Source organism: Erpetoichthys calabaricus, chromosome 12, assembly GCF_900747795.2.
Source record: "Erpetoichthys calabaricus chromosome 12, fErpCal1.3, whole genome shotgun sequence".
NCBI lineage: Eukaryota > Metazoa > Chordata > Cladistia > Polypteriformes > Polypteridae > Erpetoichthys > Erpetoichthys calabaricus.
In genome coordinates, this window is record NC_041405.2 from 92,925,364 (window position 1) to 92,952,468 (window position 27,105).

The 27,105-nt window shown below is 37.0% G+C and overlaps 1 protein-coding gene across 2 annotated transcripts in view; it reads right to left on the reverse strand.

The window, feature by feature from the left end:
• si:dkey-251i10.3 (uncharacterized protein LOC553498 homolog) overlaps positions 1 to 25,510 on the reverse strand; it is a 39,472-nt gene extending 13,962 nt beyond the window's left edge. The window contains exons 1-8 of one of the 2 annotated variants that reach the window (XM_028815897.2): positions 25,221 to 25,510; positions 24,749 to 24,845; positions 20,934 to 21,004; positions 9,487 to 9,551; positions 8,960 to 9,108; positions 4,537 to 4,692; positions 2,266 to 2,385; positions 211 to 305 (exon numbers count right to left, since the gene is read on the reverse strand). In XM_028815897.2, coding sequence (XP_028671730.1) covers positions 211 to 305; positions 2,266 to 2,385; positions 4,537 to 4,692; positions 8,960 to 9,108; positions 9,487 to 9,551; positions 20,934 to 21,004; positions 24,749 to 24,845; positions 25,221 to 25,300 — 833 coding nt within the window. In that variant the 5' untranslated portion in view covers positions 25,301 to 25,510. The remainder of the gene's footprint in view (positions 1 to 210; positions 306 to 2,265; positions 2,386 to 4,536; positions 4,693 to 8,959; positions 9,109 to 9,486; positions 9,552 to 20,933; positions 21,005 to 24,748; positions 24,846 to 25,220) is intronic. The other variant, XM_028815898.2, reaches the window with a different exon arrangement.
• Between the last annotated feature and the right edge of the window lie 1,595 nt (positions 25,511 to 27,105).

Below are 27,105 nucleotides of genomic sequence, written 5' to 3' on the forward strand. Positions count from 1 at the left end.
ACTATAAAACTGTAGGCACTCAAAATTAAACATCAATTCACTTATATAGTTAACCTTTTAAGAGATAATACCGAATTAATGAATTCACAGCTCTGGAACACAGAAAATATAATCCATAACCCAAGTGACTGATTATTTTTCACATCTATGCTATGTACATTGTAACAAATACACAAACAGGTGCATTTATAGGGTCTAGTCAATTCTTACTTCTTGCTTTTAATTTTCTTTTCTCTTTTGGCTTTGGTCTCATAATAAGACTGGAGGGCTCTAGCTTTCTGCAGCTCTGCACGGCGTATCTTCATCTTCATGTTTTTTTATAAAAAAAAAAAAAATACAAAAATAATTAAAACTAAATAAAAAACACCTGACGATGGTGTTTCCCTGTACCTGTATAAAATTATATATAGAATTTTCTGTAAAATAGACTCATATGTAATTAAACATCTTTAGCATAATGATATGCAAAAATAAACCGAGCTATGTTTGAAATGTTACTTAAGGCCCAAAAATAACATGCCATATTAAGAACCCTATTGCTCATAAAAGATTTTTTTATTATTAGTGAGTGTCTCTTTAATCTATACAAGTTATTGTTATTATCTTTTTACTTATTCTTAGTATGACAAATTTTACACCCAAACAATATTCTGCACTGTGTTATATGGTAAAGCAGGACCCTAGCACCTGCTTATGCACCTAAAATATGGAATAGCTTGCCAATGGGAATTCGCCAGGCTAATACAGTGGAGCACTTTAAAAAAAAAAACTGCTGAAAACGCATTACTTTAAAATGGCTTTCTCATAGCTTCATCTTAGTTTAATCCTGATACTCTGTATATTCAATTAATTACCATTATTATTCATGGTATTCATGTTCAAAATCTGTACTAACCCCTACTTTCTCTTCTGTTCTTTTTCCGGTTTTCTAGGATGGCGATCTGCGCCACCACCACCTGATCAAAGCACTGTGATGTCCCTACATTGATGGATTAAAGGCCAGAAGTCCACATGACCATCATCATCAAGTTCTTCCATGAGAACCCTAAAATAAAATGTTAGGTAGAATGCCTAGAGGGGGCTGGGTGGTCTCGTGGCATGGAACCCCTGCAGATTTTATTTTTTTCTCCAGCCGTCTGGAGTTTTTTTGTTTTTTCTGTCTTCCCTGGCCATCGGACCTTACTTTTATTCTATGTTAATTAGTGTTCCCTTATTTTAATTCTTATTTATTTTGTCTTTTTTCTCTTTCTTCATCATGTAAAGCACTTTGAGCTGCATTATTTGTATGAAAATGTGCTATATAAATAAATGTTGTTATTGTTGTTGTAGCAGTACTAAAAAATACACATAAAATATACAACTGACTTCTGTCTTTTCAGGAGATTTATCTGTAGTTGTAATTATTACCTACATATCAATCCATCATTTTCTATATGTGCTTTGTGACTAGGATTTCAAGGAGCAGGAAATCATCTTAGCAGTAATGAGCACAAGGCAGAAGTCATCCCTGAATCCAATATACACTAAAATGCAAAACAACTCCACATATCTGAGGTAATTATTGCTCGTAAATCAAACAAATTTTAAAGAATAACATTTTTTGTATCTTCAGCAAAAACACAAGTACACAGACAGATGTTGGTTAATAGTAAAGTTTGCTCAAATGTTTAAAAGGTATTCTTTATTCAGACAACAAGAGATATGGTCTGTTCTGTGTATTGTATTGTATAGAACCCCCTTCTTTTGACACCCACTGCACGCCCAACCTACCTGGAAAGGGGTCTCTCTTTGAACTGCCTTTCCCAAGGTTTCTTTCATTTTTCCCTGCCTTGTTTTTTTGGGAGTTTTTCCTTGTCTTCTTAGAGAGTCAAAGCTGGGGGGCTGTCAAGAGGCAGGGCCTGTTAAAGCCCATTGCGGCACTTCCTGTGTGATTTTGGGCTATACAAAAATAAACTGTATTGTATTGTATTGTATATGTGGAATGAATGATTAAGTATGGGTGTAGTTAGAAGAAGTACTTTTGAAATCTTCAGCTGATGATATTTTTGCAAAAGACAGACAGAAACTGGACTGCATGGTCTGTTCTCATAAAAATTGTTCTTATGTTCTTTTATCTCTGAATAATAATCTGATGGGCAAACGTAAATACATGGGTAAAGTATAAGTAGTTTTTAGAACATTAACTCAAGAGGAGTTTGTAGTATTTTCAAGATGACTATAAAAAGTATATCAAATACTTGTTATACAACTTTTAATAAATCTCACTTCTTCAAGGCTCATAGCATATAGGGAGTCCTTTTCAAAAGGCTTCAATAGAGGATTGGTGATGGGTTGCTTGTTTTTGTGCAGAAGGTTGAATATTTCTTCTTCCAAGGGGCTTCTGGGCTACAATACAGAAATGAAGAAAAAAAAAATAAAACAATATATGAGGTTATCATGGTAATAGTTAATAAATTAATGATAATAGTGCTCTGATAACCTACTTCTATTTTTAAAAGTCTTCACGCTCATGCACTTTTTTAAAGCCTGCCTCTCCATGTTTGAAAAGCCACTATTGCAAAATAAAGATGTTTGCTTAACGTTTCAGTGCCTTGAAAACGTAATTCATTGCTTCAAGTAGAATTGAATCTACTTTAAGCAGTCTCTACCACCATACAAGTTTTGTTGTTGTGGAGGTGGTGCTGCACAACACAGCTTGGGCTGAGTGAGAGAGCTCAGCTGACGTTACCAGGAAGCACTCCGCTTTACATTCTTTAGTACCTGCACGAACATCCAAGCAAGTTTACTTTTAGCTTATGCTTCAAGAAAGCTGCTTCTGTGGGCCATTTTATTTTAGATGTTATTGGTTCACAGCTGACTTCCTACACTTGCTATAGTGCAAAATGTTCAACTAGCAAAGAACTGTAGTGTGATTGATTCCACTTCAAAACAGTGGTGTGAAGGAATATGATGCATAATGAGGTAATGTATTTCTTATTAAAGATACTACTGGAGTAGTAGAGAATGATTAGAAAAATGATTGACAAGTGACAAAATATGAGTTACCAGATTAAGTATTTTAAAGTAACATAATCAAGCAAATTGCTGAAACTGGTTAATTTAAATCACTTGCCTCAATCACCACCATCTTACACCCAAGTAAACGGCAAGGACATTTTTCAGTCTAACAATTCAAGACAAAGAAAACCATCTGACCATCAAAAAAATCCGTAAACCTTCATAAACCTTGTTATGTACTATAACAGAACTGTTCTGTGGACATTGCTGAGATACCAGAAAGCCATTTCCATTTTAAAAAATTATGTGGGTTGGATTTAGTCAAAGACATCCCTGATTAGGTGCAATAGGTTGATATATTTGCCTATAGGGACATGTTTTAACTTTACCTTCAGTCAAATAAAAAAATTACATTGTCATCATTTATTACATAGTTACCCAACTACTGGGAAAATATGTTGAGTGATTTCCAGCAATTTCATCTCCTAGAAAATTATAAAATAATGGAAAAAGGCTTGTTACGTCTATATTTCACCAATTAAACTGAAAAAAAATAAATTTGATATTTAAAGAGTAATGTAACCTGGCAAGTTTTAAATTGGAAAAAAACAAAGAACTCTAGTAAAACAGAACTGATCAGATAGGTGTAATTTTGTCTTAGTGTGGCATGAGTAAGTGCCCTGTATGTGCTTAAATCCTTTGCCATAAATGCACTGAATATTCTCCAGTGACTCGTTTTCAAATAGAAATCTGTTCAGTTATCTATGGTATTGTTTAACATATTTATTTGTATATGGTGGTATACATCAGTAGTGTTAGATGAAATACACATGTATGATTTTTACTAGATATGACAAGGAAGTGTCTCATATTTATACTCATATTTGTATACAAATAAGTGTTTAATATCTTATTGTTCACTTAGAAAAAAAAGTGATTTGACAGGAACAAAGGGAGAACTTGGTCTGCATACTCACTAGCTAACTACATCACCACCCTCCAGGACACTAAATTATTCAAAATAGTAGCAGATGAGGCAGATCTCTCCAGGACAATAAAAATGGCTATGCTGAATTTCCTTTGCATCACTGAAAAGTATGATGTCCCTACCTTAGATACTATTGGTTATGCCATTATTGACATAAATCCAGGCTATGTACACTACAACAGTGGTTTTCTAAATTTTATTTACTGAGCATTAAGGAATACTTAAAGGCATACACACAAGAGTAGCTCTGATTACAGACTCATTTAATTACTCATCAAGTGATTTTTTTAATGACCAATACTGACAGACTATAAAACTATATAGTAATTAGGGTAACCATCAAATAAACAATTTTATAAAATTTTGTATTTACTACATCTGGTATGCCAAATAATTTTGTATTTACTGGTAGTTAATTAAATTATAATAGGGTATAAACTATCAAAATGTTACAAGTGAACTGTGCTGTTTGTTTTGCAATAACTGCTATAGTGCTGTCCCACAAAACCACAGCAGCAGTGTTATTTAAGTATAACTGCAGAGCATCTTACCTTCCAACTTGTCAAGATTTGCTCTACAGGTTTAACTGTTACAGGCTCTTCATTTAAAGGGAAAACCAGTTTCTCTGCCTTCCGGTTTTGAATCACCACATGATTCCAACGATCAACCTCCTTAGAAGTCTTCTCATAGGCCACAGTCCGCTGAATCTATTGTTGAGAGAATAAGTACTTCCATCACATAAAAGCCAATCACCCCAACCCAATGCAACTCTGTCTAAAAGTCTGTGAAACTGTAATTATTCAAACATTTTATTATGCTTTATTCATTACCTGAACCTGCATAATCTTAGTTTTTCAGGGAACAAGAGCCTACCCTGGTAGATCTTGGCACAAGTCATTCGCATCATGCATACACATACAATGCAAATTTATAAGTAATACATTAACATATATGAAGGAACCATGTATTAGAAGAAAATCTATGTAGGCCAAGAATCACTTGTAAATTTCATATACACAGTGACGAGGCCCACATTTGAAGTTGGTTTTCTGGAGCTGTTAGGAAGAAGCTCTCCTGTATACCCATAAATGTTATATATGACTGGACCATACTTATTGTTCAGAGTATTTGATGTGTGCAACTACTCTAAACAAAAATTAAATTTGCCACAAGATTATTAGCTCACCTCAAGCTAAATATTACTGAAATAACTGGCACCTAAAATAATTGAGAAAGAAGATAATCAGTCAACCAGGACAAGGGTATGTTGGACTACTGCTATATAAAGATTTATATATTAAAAAAAAAAACTAGTAATTGTGGGTTTATCAAAAATGATTCATATAATGTGGTATAGTGGGTCCACGTCTATACAAAAAAAAAAAAAAAAAAAAAAAAAGGACCAGTTTTAAATCCACAGAGCCATGTCGCTCTCCGTGAGCACAATTGCACAACCACGGGGGATTAATGAGGTAGTTGGAGCGAGTCGCACCTGTACAAGTGGGTGTGATCATTCCCAATTGCTTTATTGGCTTCCTGTGGCGTGTGATTAAGGCGCTGAGCCCATGGAGACTTGAGTGTATATATACGGGTCGGCACAAGGAAAGGGAGAAAAAATCAAAGAAAAGAAGGAAAGAGGTTAAAAGATGTGAAAAGGCAGTCTTAGCAGGAGGATCTGGCCACGTGGAGGGAGGAGACAGAACGAGCAGGGGCCCCGTGAAGGAGCGTTGGCTGTGGCGCTCTAGGGGCTAGTTAGCCCCACTGAACATTCGGGTGGAGTGTGGCGAGCAAGGCAGGTGCCCTCCCCTAGGCTTCCGAGGTGCGACCACGTGAGCGCAAAGGAAGAAGGGAGGAGAGCTGACCTCAGATGATCTAGCCACAATACCTGAAGGCAGCCAAGATGAAGGTCGGCTGAAAGGAGCTCGTGGCTGTGGAGTCTCTGCCGGCTACACAAGCAATGGGTGAGCCGGGGAGAATGAAAAGGAGGTGGGCTGAGATCAGGAGGAGTTAGTCTGCATTTTATCCTTGGATTTTAATGGATTTATTTATTGATTATTTTTTATTCACACTTTTTACTGGATTTTATTAATTTATATATGTACTTTGTTTTTGAACACTGCACCATTGACACTTTTGTTGGTTTTACTTGTGTTTTGACTTTGCTTTTAATAAAGGCACTTGAGCACTTTTTCCACCATCCTCTGGCATCATCAGTGAATTGTCCTCATTTTAGCTCATCCCAGTCATAACTATCGACGGTGTTGGTTCCACAGACTCCCATTTTGTAAGAGGGAGTCTGTAGGGAAGCGGCATTGTCACATATAACAGTTAGAAAATGCAAAACAAAAAGGCAAAAAGTGATCTCCCATCAACACTCTCTCTCTGGGCAACGATGAAACCAATGCAGAATGTTCCAAAATAACCATATTCCTAGGATACTCTAGACCTGTTTTGTTTCAGCAGGATGGAAATGACATTCATGCCCAGGAAAGTTTTTCAGGAGAATCCTTTGCACTTATGCTCAAACTGTCAGCAAAAGATCATATGAACGATCTTGCAAATTTGCTGAAAGACATTTGCGAAGTTTAACATGAACTATTTTGCCCAACATAAAACGAGTAAACAAAATGACCATACATACTGTATATTTCCACTGTTAAGCAAAGAGGCGGAAATGTCATCATCTGAGAACTTTATTTGCCCATGAACCTTGCAGAATACCAACATTTGGGGGACTAGTTGCACTAAATATTTTGAAGAATTACAGAAACTCTTGTCTGTGACCTGTGATGAGCCAGAGATGGCACCTCATGTATGACAATGACTAAAAACATCCAAACAAATACTAAAGTAAAAGGAAACTTTGTGTAAGAAATAAAAACAGATAACACAACCCTTGAAAATACAGTGCTTTACAAAAAAGGGTTTCACTGTGAGTATGAAGTAATCCAGTATGAGGAAATCCAGTAGTCTATGTATAAGTAAAATAGAGTAAAAAAACAGTAAAACAAATGAAGAAATACATAAAAAATAAACAACAAAATATATTTTGCAACACATTTCATTATTTATACTCATATTTTGTTTTCTCATTATTTACCATCACATTTCACAAAACTTTTATTTCTATATATAATTTTGGCCAAACATTCCTCCACAGAAAAATCTTTCTGTTCCCTCCCATTCTTTCTCTTATATACATTAAGGCACCATCAGTCAATAGCTCACAAATGAAAGAACTGAACTTTGCAATGATCAGTGGTATTTTTTTCCTCATTAGTGTAACAGTGCAGATAAAACTGTTAATGTCCAAGTATGAGTAACTGTTAATTAATTCAGTCTACTAAGGGGATGTACCTGCTGTGTGTGTCTCATTTTATAATAAATTTTATATATTCCACACAAAGCTATCTCCTCAACAATACAATCACATTTTTTTCTTTGTGATAACTTTATTTAAAGCAACTTACAAATATTCTGTAAAAATAGTGTGCATTTTTATCAGTGGACAATTAAGTTAATAATGCCTAACAAAACTTTAAAGCAAACCAGACAAAACTTAAACCAGCCAGCAGCCATACCACATGCACTTCAAGATAAGTGATCCACCTGAAGTTAAGCATGTTTGGTCCCTGCCATATTAGGAAAAGCTTAGCTTGCTGTTGGAAGAGGTGTTGGGGAAGAAAACAGGGGGTGCTAAAGATCCCTGGGCATCTTTCGTAAAGAGTAGGATATTTCCTGATGCCCTGGCTGAATTGCCCTGGTCATTCTAACTCCCTTATCACCCCCCCAATTCTAATTGGCTAACTCTCTCTCTCTCTCTCACACACCTTCACCATGTAATAACTATAGTTAAAGAACGTGCAGAAGAGGAAAGCTGAGAAAATTGCATTGTGCTTAGTAATGTGAAACTTTTCATTCTGAGACAGAACAAAATTCTCCAGCATTGAGAAAATATCAATAACATTATATATGAAGGACACAATTTATTTTGAGACAACTCTGTAGTTGAGTAATGAAAAACATTTATGGTAAGTTATGGTAAGCAACACAACAGAAGTAGTGCAATAATTTGCGCATGCAGGCTATCAGTAATTACAGGTTAATTTGTTCAGGTGTTCTGGTTATTTATATTCTTTTCAGTAAAAGAGAACACACGTGCAGGTTATGGAGGTTTTTTTTACTGAAAGAGATGAAATGTGTAGGTTATATAAGGGTGTGGTGTATATGTGTATGTAGGTTATATGCGGTAAATATCTTTTCCCATTTCTATGTGAGGTAGATGTGCCTGATCAACCTTTTCCAAATCAAAATAGAACTTGTTTGAGTTAAAAATATTAAAATGAAGGACTCTCATACTTTCTAATGCCACTGTGTTTTTCATCAATTCCTTTCTAAAATTGGGACTAGCCAAGACATTTCAGTATGACATACTGTGAGGGAAAAATAATGCTTTTTATTAAGGAAAGTCAGTTTCAGGCATACCAGTCCTCTAAAGTAAAGTTCTGTAGTTCAATGCACTAATATCTGCAGTTATAGTAAAATTTAGCCTCATTTAAAAAACATGTCTGGACTGAAATACGTGCCTGAAATTCCTGCAGCCTATACTCTGTAGGCTCTAAAAACCCGCAGGATAAATCATGTTTCTTAAAAGGTAAAAGCCCATGAAAAATAAAAAATAATTACATTTTAACCATATACTCCCAGGTGCCATCCCTTCAGTTTTGTCATGTACAGTATTATGTACAAGATACCCTCTAAACTGAGGTAGCTAATAACACTGCTAGAATCTCCATAAGTGAAAACCTTAATTATTTTAATTGCACAGTGCATTAAGCTATCTACTGTCATTTCGGAAGAACATGAAAGAAACAATACAGTACCACATCCAAAAAATGTAAAGAATGACCACTCACATCTGGCACATACCCAAAAAAACCAAATCATAATTTATCCACACAAATTGTACATTACCTTTTCAGTCTCTTGGCGACTTAGAGGAAGATCTAATGTCTTTTCTTTCCCTTGGAGTGCTTTGAGTTGATTTTTCACAGAAGCAAGGGATGGAGTTGAGGGACCAATTGTGTGAAGCAAATCAGACAGTTCAATCTTCTCTCCTGCACCTAAAATAACATGTTACTTAAATAACAACATTCTATTTGTTTTCCCTCTCTACATGATGTTTTCAACTCTGAGTTGGTCAGTTGGTGTCTAATTGGCTACCATTCTATATAGAAGGTGAAATTCTGATAATAAAATTTGTCACCTGTAAAATAAGCAAAACCTAATTCCTTCTACAATAAGCTGATTTACTTTATACAAAAAGCATAGTATATTATTATAGGACATGGCTGAAGCTACATTTGCTAAGAAATTACTGTATTAACTAATATATATTCCTTTTTTTTAATACTTAGCGTATTGTATTTTTATAACTAATGAAGGTATAGCTTTATAAATTAACTTCGGAAATCAAGCTTTTTCATTTTGCAATTACTTACCTTCTGAACTTAGTGCAAACTCTGACACTTGCAAGCTTGCTTCTGACCTTTCTGCCAGTTTCCTCCTAAGGTGGAGAAACATATGAAAAACTTTTTTTTCATTGTCACACTCTGAAGATTGCTTCAAAATGTACTAAAATCATTTTAAATATCAAACACAGCACACTTAAAAGACATGCTGTACATAAACACAGAACCAAAGTTTATGCTCACTACATTAAAAGTAAAAAGTAATACTAGCAATAATATACATTCATTCCTTTCTATTACATATAACCAGACGAACCAAGTTATGTAGTAAAGAATATAACTGTGTTCATGTCTGTTTTCTAAAGTACTTTCTAATGATCACTGCAGTGATGTCTTTTCTGAGCACATTTAATTTAGTTCATGATATGTTTCCCAGAAGTGGTCTATTTAACATTATTTTTGTACAAACATTGAGACGTTGTGAGCATACAACTGGATGACTTCACATGTGGATAATGCGTTTAGATTAACGTGAAATTTTTTCATGGACATTTTGATAGTTTGCTGTTGTCAATGTTGGTCACTTAAAGTGATATTGTATCAGAAAATTCTCCATTCAGTATGAGATTAAGAATTTTTCTCAGCCATCACTAGAAACTACATGGAGTACATAACATGCTAAAAAAATTAATTTTTTTAAGGTTGTATTCTTTAAAAATGCCCCCCCCCCCCCCTCCCCATATTTAAATGTACAGAATATCATTAAAGTATAAACAGGTATTCTACATGCATAAAATGCAAAGTTGACTGACTGACTCACTAACACATCAACAAAAACACTATTTCCCATTTAGTTAAAAAGCTGAATTTTGGCAGGACACATACATTTAGGCCAGCAGGTATCTGCTAAGAAAGGATATTGCGATGTATCAACATTTAGGGGTAAAAAAAAAAAAAAAAATAGAAAAAGTAAACACCCCAAAATCTTAAAAGTGCTTTGACTGCCTATATTGAAAATTTGTTGACATTCTAGAAAAACAATATCAGATGACCTGTGTTATTTCTTTTGTGAATTCTAGCAGTAATAAAACTGTAACAAGTGGATTATTCTCATGTCCTTTTTTTGCCTCAGCTGTGATCATGCAGAGAAATGCAGGGGTACAGTTCATGAAAATAAATGCCCCAAGCAGAACAGTGCAATGTTCAAGCTGAGGCTGTAAATGCACAGAGAAATGGGTGACGAGTGAGTAAGGACAGCTGCACTCTGTACATACAAGAGACAAGGTGGCAAGCTGCATGGAAAACAAGATGTGAAATGGATGAAGAAAAGTTAGGATAAACTCAAAGATGACGTCATTAGCAAGTGACCTCTTTACATACATGCAGCAGTTCCTATTCTGTTGCCCTCTCCTTACTCTGTATGATTCGGTAAAATACAAAACATTTGAAGTCGGATTTCATTATCAAGCACTCTTATACAGTATACATAAACTTCAAAGTAGGGGGGTGGGGGTCTTGCAGCTTAGTGGTGAAAAATATGCATTATTGTGGAGAACTAAGGTGTCCCCTTGGAGGTCAATCTCTGATGTGCCACTATGCTCTGGTTCCCAAAGAAGAAACAAGTGAACTGCTGGTACAGCGTGCCAGCCTATAAATACTGGGCTAATCAGCAAAATTACTAGAATTACTAGCAGTTTTTTTTTTCTATATGGGTACTACCAAATGACACTTGGTATTGGACCTTGCGTGCCTGCAAATAGATTAATTACTCCAGAGGACAAATATAAGTAATAAGCGAGAAAAATGTGAATAAGAACTTCATATAAAAATGGCTCACAGTGATGATAATACAGCACCACATCAAAACATGTCAAAAAGAAAACCAGAAGCCATGTCCAGAAATACTTTTATCGTCAAGACAGGATAATTTTGTGCTTATTATTTTAAAAACAGCCAAAACATACACAGACCTTGGTTAATGCCATTTTCTCATTAAAGAATTAGTTCATAAATAGTTTTGTGCGTACATTGTGAGCACAATGAGATGATTGATCAGATGTAAGTTTTAATTGTTCAACTTGTAGTCTTCACAAGCAATGCTATAAGTGGAGACAAAACGATGAAGTGATGAATTGCTTTTTAATACTGTGTCCTACACAGACTATAAAAAGAAACAGAGGCTTTGAATTCATTCTCTGAATATGTCGAAAGTGTCCATGGATGAGGTTTTAAGCATCCATCCATTTTCTAACTGGTTTTGTACAGTCGGTGGTCACAAGGGAAATGTTGCCTGCAACATGAATTGCATGCTGCCAGTGCAAACAGCTGTAGCAAGCAAAACCCAAGGTGAGTTGTTAAATGAAGTGGCAATTTGGCTTCCCTATAACGGCTATGAAATAAACTGCTCCAATTGTTAATACTAAAAGAAAAATTATTTTTGTATTTCAAAGCACTTTATTTATACCAGTTAGCAGAAAGGGCAAAACAACATACTTCATTGCTAAATAGAGATATACAAATGCTACAATTGTGTCATCCATTTGGTTTTTGAAGCCAAGCCAGATTAATGTAAAGCTGACAAGATTGATTTCATGCAGGAAATTAAACATTTACAAATGTAAAAAAAATAATAAAAGAAGGGATAGATTTGAAGAATTAAAGTTCCAGAATTTTATTACATTTAAAACTGAATTAATATGACTCATATGATAATCTTTAATTTGTTTCAGACCAGTTAAGGATGCAAATATATAATAGCAAACAAATAGTTACAAACCTAAAAGAGTGACTCTTTGACAAAGCATGTTTAGAAGCAAGTTGTTACAAAAACAGATTTAATGATTTTCTTTAAATTAAAATATCGTACATTTTCTTGGAATTCACTAATTTGACAGTACAGATATAATGTTTTAATTTTTATATTTAATAAGCAGTATTTTTCAGTTACTGGAGAGAATATGATAGAGAATCATTTTGTAATGTACACATGGTAAGATAAATTAGGTAGTTCATGTTGATATTTATGAATGCTAATACTAGTTTACATAAATGATAGTTGGGTAACTTCTTAAAGGGTATACAGTGGTAGTGAGGCATAGTTTTTGGCAGACAAAGTGGTGTAGCGGTTCATGCTTTGGACTTCAAACCCCACTACTGACACTGTATGACCAGGAAGGACCTGGGGCCTCATGTATAAACGGTGCGTACGCACAGAAATGTTGGCATAAAACTTGGCGTAAAGCCACGCACATTTCCACAGTACCTCATATCCTGGCGTACGCAATTTCTCCGCTCGGTTTTGCAGACTGGCGGCACCCAGCGTCAAAGCAGTGCTACTGTTCCTGTGTGGTCACCCTTGCTTTCTTAGATCCACATTCCTGATGCGGCTTTATAAATACACTGAAACTAACTGCATGTTGTTTATTAGTGTAATGCATCTGATTGTAATTAACCTGCAGCAATATAATGGTCCAGGGAACAGCCATAGTATTCCAAATACCATAACTGCTTTAGCGTTGTTACTCTCACTGCATCTTCTTCTTCTTTCAGCTGCTCCCGTTAAGGGTTGCCACAGCAGATCATCTTTTTCCATATTACTCTCACTGCACCACTCGGAGTATTTATATCACTGTATCTGAGTGGGGAATCACAGCAGCAGCTGATTGGAAAGAGAATTATTGGTATACAGCATGAAGCAGACGCTGCCTCAGCCACGGCAAAACGCTTCAGAGACTTTCCTGTACGGACTTTGCGGTTTAGAAAAAGTTTCATCCAAGATTACATCTTGCCTGAAGAAGGGGCCTGAGTTGCCTCGAAAGCTTACATATTGTAATCTTTTTAGTTTGCCAATAAAAGGTGTCATTTTGCTTGGCTTTTCTCTACATTCATAATGGCTAACACAGTACAACACCCTAGTACTACATCCCAAGAACTATAAATGCACTCAATCAGTCCATCAAGTGCTCCTTGTAGAACTGTTTGTACTTATAAGTACAATTACCTCAGTGTAAACTTGCACAACAGTTATAATATTGCACAACCTGCGCCACTTTATAAAGCGCGTATTTACATATGATGACGATATTTTTAAGATGATATGCAGCAAAATATGTTGACTATATTATACAGATAAAACTTTAACTTCATTTAAATAATCTGTATTGTTAATAATTAAACATGTGAGGACATGGTGCCACAGCGCTAGCTAGTTCAGGGATTGTTCCTGCATTGTGTTGTATTCTTGCTGGTGCTGACGCAACACTGGAATGATAGACGGATAGAATAATTAAACATGTACTACGAAGATATTTCAATGTTCCTTAAAAGTTTTGAAGAATCGGCGTTCTAAGCTTACAAATGGCTTCACGTCTATTACAGAGCTGATTGTGTTGCGATTGGTATTTGGAGAAAGAAAAGTAAGGACAGGAATTGGAGGTTAGTACGTTTGAAAGAGACAGTACTTCTGTAATAAATTATTTCATCGAAGGTCGCGCATGGTGCAGCAAGCCTCTTGCGTGAGACATGAACAAGCACTGCGCCACCGTGTTCCCATGTTTAATAACATGCTTTCATTCCTATCATCATGAAAAAGATATCACGTATACATCTCAGTATTTTACATTCGTGATATTATAGCTCTCTGAATAATTAATGGATTATGTGTCCTGTCAGTGAAAGAGAAAGCCCGTTTAAGAAGCAGGTAGTGATTCACACACAGAGCACATAGAAGATCAAATACAGAACAAAGCATTTAACGTGCTACTTTAGTTACAATCAGATTTGAGAAACTAGTAAATTAAACGATTTTAAGATGAAGTTTATGATGTTCTACTTTAATGGCAAAATAAACTACGTGATTAAAGTGGAAATTTTGAGATTAAAGTTGACATTTCGTGCTTTTTTCCCCCACTGTGTGCGTATTTTTTTTGTCTGTACCCTAATAAGCTTTCATATGACACTCAGACGGTGGGCTACGACTCACCTTTTCATGGCGACTTTGTTATGTGATTTCTTTTTTATTTCGGGCACTGTGCGACTTTGTGAACTTGAGCTTTCCAGTTTCTCCGACACTCTTTTCACTCGATCAACTTCCTTTTGTTGATTATACCACTGTTTAAACCGACAAATAGTACATTTTTCCTTTGCCTCCACTTGGTATTCGCTGAAATTCTTATACAGTATTTTCCCCCATGCTTTTCCCATTGTCTTTTCACAGAAGGCTATTTATATTGATTTGCATATTCAAAGAGGCGTAATTCTGGGAGGAGTTGGGGCGGGACAGAAGGCGCGTGCACGTGAGTTACTTTTCACGCTGATCGGGATTTATGTAGCAGAAGAACGTGGAAGTTTGCGTATGTACAGATTCCTGCATCTGTATTTTTCTGTGCATACACACATTCCCGCTTTTGTGCTTACGCCATGTTATAGTGTGAGTTCTACGCACGGCGTCATACATGAGGCCCCAGGTCACTTCACCTGTCTGTGCTCCACTTGGAAAAACAAAAGAAATTGAACCAGTTGTGTCTTAAATGTTGTAAGTCACCTTAGATGAAGGTGTCAGCCAAATAAATAAATGTCTTAGTATTTATCCATATTACTAACCGAGAATGGTAAACCGGATGGACGCAGGGACATCCGGCCATGGGCCGTAGCCGCTAAAGACGTTCTGCGCAAGCGCCCCCACAAAACCCCCCTTCCAAGCAACAGAAACCGGATGCAAAGCAACGTAAAATAAGAAATGAGGCGCCCATAGCACACAGAAAAAAGGAGTCAGACGCGAAACAGAACACACACAAAGAAGAGAATTGAGACCCACGACACACAAATGAGGCAACGCCCCCTAGCACAAAAAAAAAAAAGAAGTCAGACGCGAGCGCCACACAAACCCATTGGACACAAAATGGGACAGACTACGGACATAGCACACGAAACATACACAAAAAGCAGGATTCGGACCCACAACCACACTAACATAAATAAGAAATGAGACACAAAGCACCATTACTAAACGAACCGTCCATATTAAATATACGTCATCTGAACAAATGAATGTCATTTGCAATCATTGTCATTCACTTAACTTCCCTGAAGAAACAACTGGCAATACAAGTAATGAATTTACACGTTATTGTCAAAAGGGTCACATTTGACTGCCTCCTTTACATTCATATCCTGCATATCTACAGAAGCTTCTAACTGACGAAGTACCTGAAAGTAAAAACTTTATGAACTGCATTACATCCTACAATAGTTCATTTGCTTTTGCATCTAATGGCATCCACTCACTTGATAAACTTCTACAAACGTTGATGATTAATAATATTCCCTTTGGAGGAAAGGTACTTTTATTAGGAGGAAATTTTACACAGTGCTTAGCTATTGTTTCACATGTCATGCGCTCGGCTATTCTTCAGTCCACCTTAAAATACGCAGACAATTGGCATTGCTTTCAAAAGAGTTACGGAGATATTTGGAACAACAATCTCATTACACCAAACACCCCTTTTAACACAACGAACTATATTCTGTCCAAAAAATATTAATGTTGATCACATTAATAACCAGGTCATTTCATTACTTCCTGGAGTGGCATAGCTCGGACCCACGAACACACTAACATAAATAAGAAATGCGACACAAAGCCCCATTACTGAACGAACCGTCCGTATTAAATATACATCATCTGAACACATTCAAATTACGCAGCATAGGTCGATCTCATTACACTGATGCACTATTAACCGTTCAACCACAGAAAAGGCTCCATATTAACAGAGAGTACGATCCTCCTTATTACTTATCCATATTTCTAACGCTGAAGAACAAACAAGTCATGAATTCACGGTCACGGGTACAAAATGATACGGCTCGAGTGACGGGACCAAACACACGAACCCGCATGAAAAAAAACAATACATGTCGGACGACTAACCGACATACAAAAACGGGCAAGACTCAATACAAACAATTAACGCCGTAAACTGCAACGGGCTTCTCACACAGCACAGGCAAATCGATTACGGCTCCAGAATAGCACGTCCCAATTCCTGCACATACAACGACGCGCCTCTCAAACGGCACAGACAAAACATTCACGTGAAGGACATCAACGACAGACACCTGCTAAACGCTTGCACCAGTTAGCTGACAACGCGTTCAATAATGAGTCCACTATTCATGAAAATTCATTGGGATTAATGAATGTCATTTGCAATCATTGTCATTCACTTAACTTCCCTGAAGAAACAACTGGCAATACAAGTAATGAATTTACACGTTATTGTCAAAAGGGTCACATTTGACTGCCTCCTTTACATTCATATCCTGCATATCTACAGAAGCTTCTAACTGACGAAGTACCTGAAAGTAAAAACTTTATGAACTGCATTACATCCTACAATAGTTCATTTGCTTTTGCATCTAATGGCATCCACTCACTTACTCAACACCATTCATAAACTTCTACAAACGTTGATGAATAATAATATTCCCTTTGGAAGAAAGGTACTTTTATTAGGAGGAGATTTTACACAGTGCTTAGCTATTGTTCCACATGCCGTGCACTCAGCTATTCTTCAATCCACCTTAAAATACGCAGACAATTGGCATTGCTTTCAAAAGAGTTACGGAGATATTTGGAACAACAATCTCATTACACCAAATACCCCTTTTAACACAACAAACTATATTATGTCCAAAAAATATTAATGTTGATCACATTAATAACCAGGTCATTTCATTACTTCCTGGAGTGGCACAGCTCTTTCTAAGCTCTGACAAAGTTGACTCTGATGACGACAATGACCATCTGAATTTCCCCTTAGAATATTTGAACACTATTAACCCAGCCGGATTACCACAACACAATCTTAGCCTTAAAAATGGAACAATAATCATGCTATTAAGAAACCTTAACACTAAACAGGGTTTATGCAATGGTACACGTTTAGTCGTCAACACCATGCCACACAATGTTATTAAAGCAAAACTTCTTACAGAATCACATGCTAACAATACTGTTCTAATTCCTACAATTACCTTACAACTTCTGACCTGGAATTACCTTTTACACTTAAACGGCGACAGTTCCCCACTAGACCTGCCTTGACCATGACCATCAACAAATCACAAGGACAAACCATAGACAAAGTTAGCATCTACCTCTCTGAGCCCGTTTTTGGACATGGACAACTTTATTTGCTTCCTATATGCGTCATCTACACCTTCACACTATGCTATATCTCATTCATACATCACGCTCTTTGTAAATTCACAACACCAGGGGTTGGCGAGCGAAGCGAGCAGGGGGCACAGCCCCCTAGTACATTTTATATTCCATTACAGAAAAAGGCACAATAGTGTTCACTTTAATAATGGAGGCAAAGTACTTTTAATAAAAAGCAGTTGAGTTAATTTTCTCTTTTTGCAGTGGTATCAAAAGGAATGGAGTATTGTGAAATTTCCCTGGTATTAGTATCAAATACTAAAATTCTGGTATTGTGACATCCCTAGTGGTATCACACATGTGCAAAGAAGATTGCAATAACCTTACAGTACGCCTGTGTGAAATATCTGTGTATGGCTGCTACAGCTCTATGATAACACATCTGCCTCAGAAAGCATCACGGGAAGCTGGGGGAAAATGTTTGCATGTTTTAAAACAAGAAACTATTTAAATACAGGCAGTCCCCGGGTTACTTATGAGATAGGGACTGTAGGTTTGTACTTAAGTTGAATTTTTATGTAAGTCGGAACAGGTACATTATTTTAATAAATGCTATTGTTGACTGACTGTAACCAACTGCCAATGAATGATGGAGTTTTACCTCTCTCTGGCCTTTCTATTATTTCTACTTTATTTTCAATGGTGATGGTTTTTCTCTTCTTTACTGTATCACCAGCACTTGCATCATATTTGTGTTTCAGAGACATTCTTGAAGGGTGAAGACAAAAGGTTAAGATGAGATCTTCTGCACAGCGCTATACAGTACACGCTATCACAGCAGGAAGGCACCCGTCAACACGTCTGATGTACTGACAAGAGACAACTTCCTGCTATGTGTGTAACAGTACAAGCAGGCTTGCTATTGAGAATGACTGGGGGCGGCGAGAGGGGGTTCATCACCAGCCCACCTCACAGTCACCTCCACTACAGTATGCTACCTACAACGTCCGTCCACCGAGAATGAACACGGTGCGGCCAAAGGCGGGTAGTGAATCGCCCAACCCCAGTTCAACAGGCAGCCATCTGAGGCACACTACAATGCTATCCCCGTTCAGCCACAACCGGGTCACCGCTTGCAGCAGTACCAGCCGTGTGTGTTGGGCGGGCAGTGAAACGCCCCCCTCTGCTCCATCCAGCCTGTGTCCAGTCAGAAGCAGTAGCTGCAGCGGCGTAGTGGGTAGGCAGTGAACCATTGTCCTGTACACGAGCGATAGCTGAGGTCTTGGTGACTATGGACCACAGGTCACCGCTTGCCGCCCCGAGGGACACTACACTGCGCGAGCAGCGAAATTGCCCCCCTCCAGCCACTGCTTGCAGCATCCCTGGGCCGAAGATGACGGAGAGGCAGTTACTGAGGCGCATACATTGCAGCAGCGTCCTCATTCGTAAATCGTAGGTCGGATGTCCGTAACCTGGGGACTACCTGTATTGCTAATAATTGTTTTAATTCTAACTGTATGGTTAATAAAACGTTTATAGACAGTTAATTGCTGCTATTAGTGGATATTTAAACAAGTGTTACCCAAAAAATGCTGATATAATATAAAATAAAAAGATTTTTCTTTGAATAAAAACATTGTTAAATAAGATAAAAAATAGCTTTAAAAAATCAAGAGCAATAACCATGTATTCAAGACATACAGTACTGTGCAAAAGTTTTAGGCAGGTGTGAAAAAATGCTGTAAACAAAGAATGCTTTCAAAAATTGAAGTGTTAATCATTTATTTTCATCAGTCAACAAAATGCAGTGAATGAACAAAAGAGAAATCTAAATCAAATCAATATTTGGTGTGACCACCCTTTGCCTTCAAAACAGCATCAATTCTTCTAGGTACACTTGCACAGTTTTTAAAGGAACTCGGCTGGTAGGTTGTTCCAAACATCTTGGAGAACTAAACACAGATCTTCTGTGAATGTAGGCTTCCTCACATCCTTCTGTCTCTTCATGTAATCCCAGCCACACTTGATGATGTTGAGATCAGGGCTCTGTGGGGGACATACCATCACTTCCAGGACTACTTGTTCTTTTTTACGCTGAAGATAGTTCTTAATGACTTTGGCTGTATGTTTGGGGTCGTTGTCCTGCTGCAGAATAAATTTGGGGTCAATCATACGCCTCCCTGATGGTACTGCATGATGGATAAGTATCTGCCTGTATTTCTCAGCATTGAGAACACCATTAATCCTGACCAAATCTCCAACTCCATTTGCAGAAATGCAGCCCCAAATGTTCAAGGAACCTCCTCCATGCTTCACTGTTGCCTGCAGACAGTCATTATTGTACCGCTCTCCAGCTCTTCGACGAACAAACTGCCTTCTGCTACAGCCAAATATTTGAAATTTTGACTCATCAGCCCAGAGCACCTGCTGCCATTTTTCTGCACCCCAGTTCCTATGTTTTCGTGCATACTTGAGTCGCTTGGCCTTGTTTACACATCAGAGGTATGGCTTTTTGGCTGCAACTCTTCCATGAAGACCACTTCTGGCCAGACTTCTCCAGACAGTAGATGGGTGTACCTGGGTCCCACTGGTTTCTGCCAGTTCAGAGCTGATAGCACTGCTGGACATCATCCGATTTCGAAGGGTAATAAGCTTGATGTGTCTTTCATCTGCTGCACTAAGTTTCCTTGGCCAACCACTGCGTCTACGATCCTCAACGTTGCCCGTTTCTCTGTGCTTCTTCAAAAGAGCTTGAACAGCACATCTTGAAACCCCGGTCTGATTTGAAATCTTTGTCTGGGAGAGACCTTGCTGATGCAGTATAGCTACCTTGTGTCTTGTTGCTGTGCTTAATCTTGTAATTGACATGAAACTGTCTTCCACAACCTCACCTTGGTAGCAGAGTTTGGCTGTTCCTCACCCAGTTTTAAGCTTCCTACACAGCTGTTTCTGTTTCAGTTAATGACTGTGTTTCAACCTACGTGTGACATTGATGATCATTAGCACCTGTTTGGTATAATTGGTTGATCATACACCTGACTATAATCCGACAAAATCCCTGACTTTGTGCAAGTGTACCTATAAGAATTGATGCTGGTTTGAAGGCAAAACGTAGTAACACCAAATATTGATTTGATTTAGATTTTTCTTTTGTTCACTCACTTTGCATTTTGTAAATTGATAACAATAAACAATCATTATTTATATTTCTGAAAGCATTCTTTGTTTACAGCATTTTTTCACATCTGCCTAAAACTTTTGCACAGTACTGTACACGGTATACTGGTTGTAGGTCTGCTTAATAAAAACTTACTTTTTCTTCCCATCCAGAGCGCCGATGGCCTCCAAAAGTTTTTGGTGTTTCCTCTCATCATCACTTTCACCCTGAAATCAAAAAATGATAACAAATAAGGCCTAAAATGCTCATTTTACAAAATCATGTCAACATTTTGTATATAATATTTATTTGGAAGTGTATCATTTTTTGTTATGTAAAGCACCTTGTGGTGATGATGTACTCTGTCCAGTCAATCTGTTAGAGAAAGAAAAACTAACTTTACATTATGCAAACCATTTAATACAAAGAATATAAACAGAAATGCAATAATATTAATTGTTTCTGTTTATACAATAAAACAGGCTTTACTGAAGTTTCTAGATAATTACAATTTAACTAGCATTCTTCCTACTAAATTCTATATCCATTTAGTGTGTTTTCTTTACATTTATTTTAAAAAATGATCAGATGCTGTATTTAATAAAGTTTGATCCTTCACTGGTAAATGTTCCTGGTTTACACTATTCTACTATGAAAATACCAGTATTCTATTATTAGAATATTTATAAAATAGACTGACAGAGATAAAACTCTATAGTTATTCATGTGCAGAATTTCAATACAGGAGACAGGAAACAAATATACATGTGCATATGTTAATAGTTTTTAAGAAACACAGCACAGTGCTAAATCTTACTTGCAGACTACAACTAACAACATTTCACACAAAGTAATCAAGTTTTCAATTAACTCCAAATTCTACCCACTTCTCAATCAAAAGATAGTATTGAAAGTTTTATTAAAATCTAAAAATAAAAACTTACTATATCTTAAGCTTAAACCAGATGTTCAAAGATGGTGTTTAGTATAAAGAGTAACTATCAGAACAACTGTGTGATCTGTAACTACTCAGACATACTGAATCAGCTCCCAAAGTAGTGAAAAAATATAAGAAAACACATTTTCTCAGTTATCTGCTCAAAGCAATGTACTGGTGCCATTAGAGCAACTGAACACAGACTATTATTAATTTATTTTGGACTGGCACGGTGGCGCAGTGGTAGTGCTGCTGCCTTGCAGTAAGGACTCCCTGCATGGAGTTTGCATGTTCTCCCCGTGTCTGCATGGGTTTCCTCCCACAGTCCAAAGACATGCAGGTTAGGTGCACTGGCGATTCTAAATTGGCCCTAGTGTGTGCTTGGTGTGTGGGTGTCCTGTGGTGGGCTGGCGCCCTGCCTGGGATTTGTTCCTGCCTTGCGCCCTATGTTGGTTGGGATTGGCTTCAGCAGACCCCCGTGACCCTGTGTTCGGATTCAGCGGGTTGGTAAATGGATGGATGGATGGATAATGACTGACTCACTGTTGTTTTTGGACAAATAAGAAATTGTTTTCTGCTTATTTAAACATCTTCTAAAAGTCTGCAAATGTTTGCACCCTTTTAAAAGTTATTTCATATTGAACATGAGCTTTGTCTGGTCATAAATATAAATTATTTCAGTATCTGCAGCAACTGTGACCACATTGCTCAAAACAAGAAGTCATTAGAATTAAACCTGCAACAGAAATATAAATTATATGCAAAAAATGGCTATAATGAAACAGTGCCTCTTGGGACAAATGATTCAAAAAGTAGAGGCATGTCTGCCCAATACAGTCCTATACAGACTCAGAATTCATTTACAATTATCTTCATGTTCTATGCATTTCCAAACATGTGAGTGTAGCTGTAACAGGCATTCACCTTGAACTATCTCTGTAATCCACATTTTTTTATGTTTATCGTGTTTTTATCATGTTTATCTTGTGAAGGAAACTACATTTTAATAAATTTTTGGACCACGGATTCTGAGAACAAGCAGTACTTCTCTGTGTATATATAATGCTGAAATGTATGTCTCTGTTACTGGTAGTAATCAAAATAGCTGAACAGTTACAGCAGTCAAACAACAAACCAGACAAGCACTGGTCGAAAACCTAGATCAGAGCTAAAAAAAAGTTAATCACTAAATCACTTAATATTACTATTGGCTGAAGCCCAAAATTCTTTTTCTTTTGCTACTTTTTTTACTTTTAAATTGCTCAAAAATAGAATTCTTCCATCCATCCATTTTCCAACCCGCTGAATCCAAACACAGGGTCACGGGGGTCTGCTGGAGCCAATCCCAGCCAACACAGGGCACAAGGCAGGAAACAATCCTGGGCAGGGTGCCAACCCACCGCAGACAGAATTCTTTCACAGGGTCAATTCTTTATTTATGCAAAATGTGGACGCTAAATGTCATATGGCGAGAGTAAAAATAGTCAATTTCAATAACATTGCCTATCATGGAGTCTGCCAGTGAAGTGGCTACCAACACACAGAATTGTGGTTGGTTCTCAGGAAAGACTAAACAACAAACAAAAATCAAAAACAGCAAAGGATATAAAACATTATCATGTCAACCCTGCACCTAACTGAATCCTTCAATTTTTTTGTAATAGAAGTTTAATAAAAAAAAAAAAAAAAAAAAAACAGTGAAGACTGAAGAAAGCATTCACTCTTGTTTCATTTCTATTGTTCCTCTTTGTACTGCCTTCTTAACATAGAAAATGCTGAAGTTCTAGTTTTAAGCCAAATGTAGGGGAAGCAGAAACCATATACAGTCCAAATTCACAATTTACGAAGAACAGGTGTAATTGTTTGGATAAATACAGCTGTTTTTATGTATATAAATTAAAAAGAGAAGTATCTAGTAAGTGCTAGAAAGTATATAAATAAAATTAGTTAATTTGACTCACTCACTTATCTTTTAGCTGAATGCTTACCAGTTCTGCACCCACATGTTGTAGACCTGCAGGCTCTATTGGTAACTACGTATTTCTGCAAAGTTACCAATAAAGCACTGTGATTGAATAAATATTAATTCACATTCTAATCATTTTATAGTTTCTGCATTCTTTTCTACAACACTTAACCTGGAGATTATTCCTGCCTTTAACTGATTTACTGTTATTTACTGTTTCTGAACAATCAACCCATCTTCTAAACCTGCTTTATCCTGAGCAGGGTTGCGTTGAGGTTGGAGCCTATTCCAGGAATTCCATGGAACAAGGTAGGAATAATTATCTTGACAAGATGCCAGTCCATTACAACGTGAACAGACACACAAACATGCTCACACATACACTAGGGCAAATTCAGCACCACCAATCCACCTAACTTGCATGGTTTCGTACTGTCAGAGTAAACTAGAGCACCTTTACGAAACTCCACACAGACAGGACCTGGAATGTGAACCCTGGCGTCGTTGTTGCAAGGCAGCACTACTACCACTGTGCCACTTTGCCACCCTCTTCAAATACTGTACACTTAATAAAAATTTAGGACCGTTCATGGGAAGCAAGAGCCTTAACTGGCAATACTAGGTGCAAGGCTGGAACTAAACCTAGACTGGGCCATTCCATTACAGGACACGCTCCTCCATATATATAAACTGTAATTAATTTAAGTCACGTTTTGGGGTTTATTAAAGAATTTATTGAGGAATACGGAGTGCCTAGAGAAAACACAACACACATATACAATGGCATGGAAAAGTACTCAATCTCCTTGAAAGTCATCTTAATTTTCTGCATGACAAAAGATTTCTACACAAAATTATTCCTTCAGTATTTTAATGTGGACTCTTATGCTGTAAAAATACATTTCCAAAGTCAGCAGAAATCAGTTGAAATTCCGTCTTTAAATAGCTTCATGTTTAAAAGTACTTAATGTGCCAAAACGAAGGCATTGTAAGCAAAACATAACCACTTGTTAATGCTGTACGAAATATTTACTAGATTTTAAAGCAAACAAAGCATAAAATGCATACCTCATCTTCGCTTGCACTAGGTGCATATTCAGTCTGGAAAATGTCTTCATGCTCATCATCATTTACCAACAATTCTTTAACATCTGCCCTTGTGCTGCATTCATGAAAATAAAAAAGTGTTAAGGGAGTTCATAGCTAGAAACAGGGAAAATCAGTAAAATCTCTTAATAAGTACCAGGACACGTTAAAAAGCAAACTACCAAAGTGCTTTTCATGTATTACAGTCTACAAGTACCATAATGCCATAAGGAATTCAATTTCTATTCCCTTCAGTTTCAAATTAATCTTAAAAGAAGGGTAAAACTTCATGATCATTCTCTAATTGGAAAAAAAAAACTGCAGCATGCTATGTGTTATGGTGCCTGTCGAGAATTATATGGCAGCATTAGAACAATCGATCAATATTATCCGGCACCTCGACATGTTTGATGATCTTTAACCTTGTTTTGTTAATTACAGTAGCTCAATTTACCTTCCTTCTTTTAATGATGTAACAACGCTTTTTGAGCTTTCGGTCTCCCATGCTGTCTGAAACTTTCTTTTCTTGGCCATGCTGCCGACGGCGGCGGCGGCTGCTGCTGCTGCTGCTGCTGTAGATTACACAGGCGTGCATCTATACTGCCGTAATCCGCATGTGTGTCGTAAAATCTTTGCAATTTACGTTACAGTGTTGGCTTAACGTTTGCCGTGAGCCGATCTGAAATAATCTCATTGATAACAAATATGATTTTAACAAAATAACAACATAATCCGAACTATCTTGGCTTTAATTTGAACTGTGTAAATTAATAAAAAAAAAAACAGTATAGATCTCTATAACACTGTACCTTATTAAAGCTATGATTTAACATAAGCGTGATGTGTGAATTTCCCATTGGGATTAATAAAGTATCTATCTATCTATCTATCTATACACAGCTCTTGGCTCCAAACAGCATACATCGGTGTAAATCAAAATTAAATTCGGGCAATAAAAACTAAATTTGCGAATCCTTAAGAATTCAACTTTTCAGGTGCGCCAAAAATATTGAAATCGAATCTGAGTAGCGAACACCAAGCGACTCAGCTGGCTATGGTAAAAATGAATTTCTGCACTTCAGGCTGTATGTATGCGACCTTCTTGCCTAATATTACCCTGTTGGACCATGACGTTTACAAAAGCATCCATTCCTATCGTTTATACAGCTACGATGATTAAATATGTCGGCAATTCCTTCATTTGCTAAGGTGTTTTCTGCGTCATGGTTAACAGGCAGGCGAGATCGTGTGACATTTCTCACTTCGAATCCTCGTGAAGCGCTCCTTCATATCTCTGACACACCGTCCAAACGCTACATACGCGCAGTATTCTTCAAGTGCTTGTCATTTTCCTTGTGGAGTCTGATCATTCTCCATGTGTTTTTGTGGATTTTGCTCTGGATAGTTTTCCTGCAATATCCTTACAGACATGCAGATTATTTTAACTGGTAGTTCCAAGTTTGCCCTGTGTGAAGGTGACTGTGTGAGTGAGTGGAGCATTCGATGGATTGGTACCACACCCAGGGCTGGTTTATGCCAGTGCTGTGGTTTCTGCTCATGGTGCCCTTGCAACAACTCACATTCTGCTCCTGTGGCTAAGTTGAGTCTTTGTACCAGGTTGAGGATTCTTTTATCTATCATCTGTTTATTCTCTGAACCAATTCTCAAATAATTCTAAAAAGTAGAAGAACACAGTTTTCGGTCTGAATCACGGATTTGTTTAATGTATTAAGGTTGCAATTTAAAGAAAATGTGTCAATTATTTATTTTTTAACTTCAATTCAGTTTATTTTTGTATAACATACAGTACTTTCATGAACAAGCCCAGGGTGCTGCATACATGTACCAATATACTGTACCTGAAAACAAAACACAAAATTATAAAACTGGTCACTAAAACATATGCAATGCATTCTTTGAAATATACTGTATATACATACCTATAGATACTTTTTATCTTTAATAAATTAACTCCTTAATACACCTAAATACTAAGAATTAAATTAAAAATTCTGAATATATTGTAGCACTGTGCAGTGCTTGCCAGGTCTCAACCAAAGGATTTTTGCTAGTTTCATTGATCTCCTAGATATCTTGCTATCCACTGGAAGAGTTGGAGGGACAGGTATACTAAGCTTAAAGATTTGCAGATCCACACTGCTGGTATTCAACTATACCTCTTCTGTGTACCACTCAGTCTCTATCTCCTACGCTATAAACAATAACATTGTTATCATTTACCGCCCTCCAAGTCCACTAAAGAACTTTCTTTATGAGCTTGATGTGATGCTCTCTTCTATTCCAGATGATGGCAGTCCACTTCTAACCCTTGAAGACCT